General features: G+C 42.6%; 1 protein-coding gene across 2 annotated transcripts; it reads left to right on the top strand.

Annotated features, from left to right (window-relative positions):
• The first annotated feature begins 1,148 nt into the window (after positions 1 to 1,148).
• LOC147005215 (PRAME family member 8-like) lies at positions 1,149 to 3,796 on the top strand. Of its 2 annotated transcripts, XM_085836224.1 has the most exons (3): positions 1,149 to 1,435; positions 1,876 to 2,466; positions 3,229 to 3,796. In XM_085836224.1, exons 1-3 carry the CDS (start codon positions 1,149 to 1,151, stop codon positions 3,794 to 3,796), a joined length of 1,446 nt encoding a protein of 481 aa, XP_085692350.1. The 2 variants fall into 2 exon arrangements, with proteins under 2 accessions (XP_085692350.1, XP_085692351.1); XM_085836225.1 differs by lacking the exon at positions 1,876 to 2,466.
• The last annotated feature ends 3,424 nt before the right edge of the window (positions 3,797 to 7,220 follow it).

Raw genomic sequence — 7,220 nt, 5'->3', positions numbered from 1 at the left:
ACAGAGGTATATAAAGGCACCAGTGGATCCAGAGCACACATTCAGTGACCTGCAGCCTGGATAACTGTCTGGTGCAACTGGAACTTGGAGACCTATCTGCAGTGCTCAACTGGTATGTACTGGTGTTTCCTGGAGGAATGCAGTTTGATGTAGAGAAGTTTAGACTCCTTTAGAGGAACAGGTTGAAGACCTTGAATTTCATTCCAAATGAATTTTTAGCCTCATCACCGATATATTTCCATGATAGCTTGCATAGTTCACTAGTGTGCTTCATATAATCTTTGGAGACAAGGATTCTGTGTCTTGATCAAACTCTCTTAGAACTGGCCATGTGGCTCCTGGGAACCTGGAAATCAGATCATTCTGACTAACCTGTCCCTCATGATTCCCCTTCACTGAATTTGTGTGTGTGTGTTTGTGTGTGTGTGTGTGTGTGAGAGAGAGAGAGAGAGAGAGAGAGAGAGAGAGACAGAGACAGAGACAGAGAGACAGAGACAGAGACACACACACACACACACAGAGAGAGAGAGAGAAAGAGAGAGAGAGAGAGAAGCTGGCTCATATGGTAGACATGTGTTCCATGTATGTTTGATCTCCTTCAATACCCATTTGTTGGAGTGATACTTGTGAGTTATGCATATGTATTGCGTTAGACTTTGCTTTTCATCTTTTCCACATAGCTTTGCTCTGTGTACATGATCTTTTTCCCAGACACAAGAAACCCTAAAAATTGTAGAAATGCACTGAAGTCATTCTGCTTACTGGGAATTAATATTGCTCCGCATCACAAGGATTTATGTTTGGTTGGTTGGTTGGTTGGTTGGTTGGTTGGTTGGTTGGTTGGTTGGTTTTGTTTGATTTCTGATTTTTTTTTAAAGACTGTTTTTGTGAAAGGGTCATACAAAAAGGATTTTGATTTGAAAATTATGTGCTCATTTGTTTGATAGAATGACCCTGGTTTTGGGAGTCTGCCTTTCCACCACCAGTTTATGTTGAAGAGGTTAAATGATTTCTCTGTCACTCTCAGAGTAGTAACTCTGAAGCTTAGTGGTTGATGTAATGGTGAGGAAGTTTTAAACACTTTGTCTTGAAAGTATATTTTTTTCTGAATCCTTCCCAAGGAGCCTTCTGACTGGAGACCGAAGAGGATGAGTGTTCAGACTCTGTCCACACTCCAGAAGCTGGCATTGCAGGCTCTGCTGAGAGATGAGGCTTTGGCCTTGTCCTCTCTGGAGGAGGTGCCTTTTCTGCTCTTCCCAGCACTGTTCAAGGAGGCCTTCGCCTGCAGACTTAAGAAGCTCATAAAGGCAATGGTGGCTGCCTGGACTTTTCCCTGTCTCCCTGTGGGGGCTTTGATGAATTCACCTAACCTGGAGACGTTGCAGGCTGTGCTAGATGGAATAGACATGCTACTGACAAGAGAATCTCACCCCAGGTGAGTAATAATCAAGTCGTCTATAAGGGAGCAATTGGGTACACAGTAGAGATTGTGGGGTCAGGGAGAATGGCTTCTGATGGGATCATCAAGCAGTGGTGCAGGAACCTTGAAGCTATTGTCTTCTTGGATTAAGGACAGTTGTCAGTGGATTACAGCTTACTATATGTAATCTCTAGATTGAGCCTATCCCTGGTTCCCCACAACCACTATTACTGGGACTAAGGAGAAATAAAGAGTAACTTAGTGGAAGGAAAGTGGTCAGGTCTACACATGCAGCTCAGGGAAAGATTCTGTAGCATGCTTGCGTGCACATTGCACTCTGTTTAAAGTAATTACACCATAACAAGATGGGCGAGACTTGAGTTTAGAGTCAGGTACTCAAAGCTGACTGACTGTAGTCATGTCTGCTGATATTTGACATGTTTCACTCCAAGCAGGGGAAAACTTCAGGTTCTGGACCTGAGGAATGTGCACCATGCCTTCTGGGACATATGGGTTGGTGCAGAGGATGGTAGCTGTTCTTCAGAGCCCTTGGATGAGAAGCCTACGGTAGTGAAAGTCCTTCCAAGATATGCACGGAGGAGGCAGCTGAAGGTGGTAGCTGACCTGTGCCTCAGGCCCCGCCAGGATGAGTCACAAGCATACTTCTTGAAGTGGGCCCAGCAGAGAAAGGACTCCCTACATTTGTGCTGTATAAACATGAAGATCTGGGCTATGCCCGTGAACTTTGTCTTAGAGATTTTGAACGTCTTTCATCCAGAGCACATAGAGGAATTGGAACTGAACACTGAGTGGAATGTGTTCAATCTGGCCCGTTTTGCTCCCTGCTTCGGGCAGATGAGAAATCTTCGCAAACTTCTCCTGGCACCCCTCTATAAGAACGTCTTCAAGATTTCCAATAGAACAGGAGACAGAGAAGACATGTGTGTCAAGGAGTTCATTTCTATCTTCTCCAAATTCAATTGTCTCCAGCATCTCTCCATGTGTGGTGTCCACTTTCTCATAGACCATATGAATCAGGTCTTCAGGTAAGCAAGGAGGGAGAGCTGGGTTACCTAGCCGAGCATTTTTTCTTGTCCATTTAAAGGATTATTCGTGTTCCCTGCCTGACAGTTAGCCACCTGGAACAAATTTTAGGGACCCTTTAGAATATGGATGTTATGTGAGATTCAAAGACTCAAATAATTACTCCTGAAGCAGAAGACTGAAGGGAGGTAAGGAGTAGCTCAGATCAGGTCAGAAGGGACTGTAATTCTTCTTGGAATCACGGCCAACAGGGGGGTGAGGATGTATTTAGGAGATGGGGGAGATCATCAAAGTGAGGAGGTGAGCTCTGTGCTAAGATCTGTGGGAACAGCCTACTATCTTCCCCTACTTTCCCATGAGTGAAGGGTTTTGAGCCCCAGTACTGTGGAGTACAAGGGACGTGAGGGATTGTATGGAACTGTAAGGGATAGCAAGTGTGACAGTTCAGATGCTGCGATTAAATGCAGCTTTGAATGAGCCCACATGTAATATCCCTAGATCCTGTCAGGACTCTCTTGCCATGGAAATTCCTCTATGTGTCTTAGGGGCTAAACTGGTTTTCTGCTTGAGACTGAAGTCCGCTGATTTTGTGTGGGTTTGACTTGACTAAGCTGATTTCAAAAGGAAGCATCTCAGATAATATCTATGGTCATTTGGTCACACTGAACTTGGTCACCTGGTCACTTCTATGACTGTGTAAACCCCACTCCATGCTCTTCATTACCATTTGCCTGAACTAACCATCTGGTCTCATTTATCCCTAGGTGCCTGATGACATCCTTGGAGTCCCTCTCCATCACTCACTACCAAATTTCACAGTTAGACTTGGATTCCTTCTCTTGCTGTCAGAGTCTCTTTCAGCTAAAACATCTGGAGATGAAAGGTGTGGTCTTACAGGTTTTGGATGTGATGCCTCTGAGAGGTCTCTTAGAGAAAGTAATGAACACTCTTGAGACTCTGAATTTGCAGGGATGTAGGATGAAGGACTCCCAGCTCAATGCACTCCTACCTTCCCTCATACAATGCTCTCAGCTCACCAAGATCAACTTGTACAACAATGACTTCTCCATGCCCATCCTGAAGGACCTTTTACAGCACACAGCCAGCTGGAGCAAGATGAATGTGGAACAATACCCTGCCCCTCTGGAGTGCTATAATGAGTTGGGCCATGTCTCTGTAGAAAGATTCGCCCAGCTCTGTCAGGATCTCATGGATACACTGACAGCAATAAGGCAGCCCAAGAGCCTCTCTTTTGCTACACGTAAGTGCCACAAATGTGGCGAGCGCTGTGTCTATGGCCAGGGACTCAGACTTTGTTTTTGCTGGAGGTGAACATGGATACAGAACTTCTGCATGTGAATAAATGACAAGTTTGGGACACATCTCTGATGTCGGTTGCTCAGAGACTGTGACTTCAGGCAGTGTACAGATGCTTGGAAAGAAAAGGATGAACAATAACTGGGATCTTGGAGGCTGAGCTTGACCTGGGGAACAGAGAGATGGACTGTGCAGTGATAAAGACAACTTGGGTGGCTTGAGTGGACTCTGCCGGGAAAGATTAACTAGATCCTTTTTCATGGACTTGTAAACTTTTTGTTCTTCACTGTACTATTAAGTGAATGCATAGAACATGGGTTCTTTAGATGTTATTCCTGTTGTCTGAGTAGAATAAAGTATCTAATTTTAAGCATTCTGTAGCAACTGCCCTCTGTTGAGAGTCAAAATGAACACATGGATGCCAGACATATCATGATTCAAAATCTTGGGTAGGTGGATAAAGTTATCAGCTAAGGTGGTTCACATATGGATATCTTGATTGGCTGGTGGTAAAAAAGAAGTCATAAATACAATCTCCATGTCTCTTACACTCCTTCTTTCTTTCTTTCCCTCACCCTGTCTCCCTGTCTGCCTCTCAACTTCACAGGCCTTGTTGCTTGGAACCTGTGAACCTGCTGGAAGTTTGCTCACAGAAAATTCCTTTCATGCTCTTCAGAAAAACAAACAAATGAACAAACAAAAGCTCAGGAGCCCCAAAGGGCAATGGATCATGTTTTAATAGTACATGTTGCTTTAGAAGAGGGCAAAATTTGTTTTCAGAACTGCAGATGCAACTCACGCTTCAGGTGTTAGTCCCATTTCTTCAGACATCTGTGGATCCTGGCATTTACATGCACATTATGTAAAATAAATCTGAGTATACACAAAATTGAGAACATCTTAGACAAAAATCACACAATTTCACAAAGACTTCAGAAAAATGAAGTAATTGAATAAATGACATTGTTCAGTAGCAGTTGCCTGAGTTTTGTGTGCCTCCAATGGTATTCCCCTCCGTCACAGTGTGAAGAGAATGTGTGAAGCTTCAGGTGTTTTCATTAAGCTTAATTGAGGAGTAGTAGCCCAGTTTGTTCTGGGCTCTGGTTTTTGGACTGCACCTTGGATGTTTGAAAGAATACTATGACTTCATCTTAGAACAATATCTATCTTTCTGTCTATTTGCCTGTCATTCCTTTTCAAGACAGTGGTTGGGACCCTTAGTATTGCTCAACAGTTCTACATACTAGGTTTCTGTCTAAAGAATCTACAATACACACATACATTCACACACACACACACACAATCACACAAACACACACTAAACAAATTAAAACAAGAAAGTATTGAGAATGAAAATTTAAAGGTAATTCCAAATATTCTCTGTATGTGAAATAAACTCTTGATTGTATAACTCGAAGTACTTTACTTATAGCAATTCCTCACATCCTTAGTTTACCCAGTCTGGAAAGAGATAGTCCAGTAACTAGACTTGAGCTATGGTGGTAATTAGTCACTGAGCTGAGCCATCAAGTTTGAAAATTTCAAATATTTTCACACTGTGTGAGGTGGAGTCCCAAGTCATCATACATGCCAAGCAAGCATCGAACCACTGAGGTACATCTCAGGTTGACTTTGATCAACTCATTCAATTGCTCATTTCTGATATACTTCCAGAGGGTTTTACATCATAGCCTATCCTGGCTGATAATTCTGTCTAATTAAGAGGATGTGCAGTCCCTCAGAATTTTTTTTTTTGCCTGGTGGCCACTTATTCTTTAGATCAGGTTTGATCAAATTTACAAATCTCCTGCCTCATTCCTCATACCAAAACAACATTTTAAACCAATGTCACAAATATTTTTATATGAGAAAAGAAAAATATTCAGTGTCACCTTAGCCCACATGCTAGTCTTTGAGACTGCCGGAAGATCTGTAATGTGTTCTTGTCCATTTGGTCAAGGGATGGACACACTGAACCAGGTAAGCAGAGCACTTAGTGACCAAGAGACCAGAACATAACCTCATTCAGAAAATCATTCTCTCTACTAGCTTCTTTGGGGCTCTTTGTTGCTGTTGAGACAGGCTGTCATGTATGAGCTGCATCTGCAGTAAAACAGCTGTGTACTCCTGATACTCCTCCCACTTCTTTCCATGTGAAGGCAAGAGGGCAATACTCTCCAATTTCTCCTTAATATAGAACAAGTGTATTCAGTTCCACAGGAACTGTTTTCACTGCTGGCTGTGGTGGTCCAAGCTCCACTCTCAGGATGCAGGGGTGGTAGCATCAGGGTAAGTATTCAGGCTAGCCTCAGCTTCATAATTGCCTGCAGGCTAGGTTAGTCTACATCAGATGACTCAAAAATAAAGAAATAAGTATGGAAAGTAGATCAGGGCATATCATCTGTAAGATATTGACCCAGAGCCCCCATGTTCTGAGTGGTTGGGGAATCACCTTCACAGGGGCAGAGGGAGGGGGATGTGAAAGGGGGATTGCAAAAGGGAGACATGGAAAGGGAAAAACATTTGAAATGTAAATATAGAAAATATCGGAGACAAAAACAAACAAACAAACAAACAAACAAACAAAAACCAAAGAGAATCATATGAAGAATCAACAAAACCAAGAGCTGATTCTTTGAGTAAAAGCACTAAAATGGATAAACCCTTAGCCAAACTAAGTAAAGGGCACAGAGTAAGAATCCAAATTAATAAAATCAGAAAAGAAAAGGAAGACAGCCACAGACTTAGCAAGGGGAAACTACGACAGGAAGTGGGAGGGTGTTTTTCAGAGGGGAAATCAGGAACTGGGATAACATTTGACATGGAAATAAAGAAAATATCCAGTAATAAAAAGGAAAAGGGAGACAGAACAACAGACATGAAGGAAATCTTTAGGTTTTAAGTCAAAAACCTGTACTCTACACAATTGGAAACCTAAATGAAATGGATTATTTTCAAGACAAATGTAACTTACAAAGTGTAAAACTCAATGTCAAGTTAACTGTCTAGTCCTATACCCCCTACAGAACTACTAGTAATCATTAAAAGTCTTCCATCCAAAACAATGGCTCAGGGCCAGACTGTTTTAGTGCAGAACTTTACCATACTTTCTTTTTTTTTTTTAATTTTTTTATTAGGTATTTTCCTCATTTACATTTCTAATGCTATCCCAAAAGCCCCACACCCTCCCAGACCCACTCCTCCACGCACCCACTCCCACTTATTGGCCCTGGCATTCCCCTGTACTGAGGCATATAATGTTTGCACGACCAATGGGCCTCTCATCCACTGATGGCCGACTAGGCTATCTTCTGATATATATGCAGCTAGAGACACAAGCACCTGGGGATACTGGTTAGTTCATATTGTTGTTTCACCTATAGGGTTTCTGATCCCCTCCAGCTCCTTGGGTACTTTCTCTAGCTCCTACATTGGGTGC

This window comes from Mus caroli, unplaced genomic scaffold (genome assembly GCF_978045245.1).
Source record: "Mus caroli unplaced genomic scaffold, Mus_caroli_1 scaffold_4, whole genome shotgun sequence".
In the NCBI taxonomy this organism is placed as follows: Eukaryota; Metazoa; Chordata; class Mammalia; order Rodentia; family Muridae; genus Mus; species Mus caroli.
Note: the sequence above shows the minus strand (reverse complement) of the source record. Positions and strands in the feature narration are given on the sequence as shown.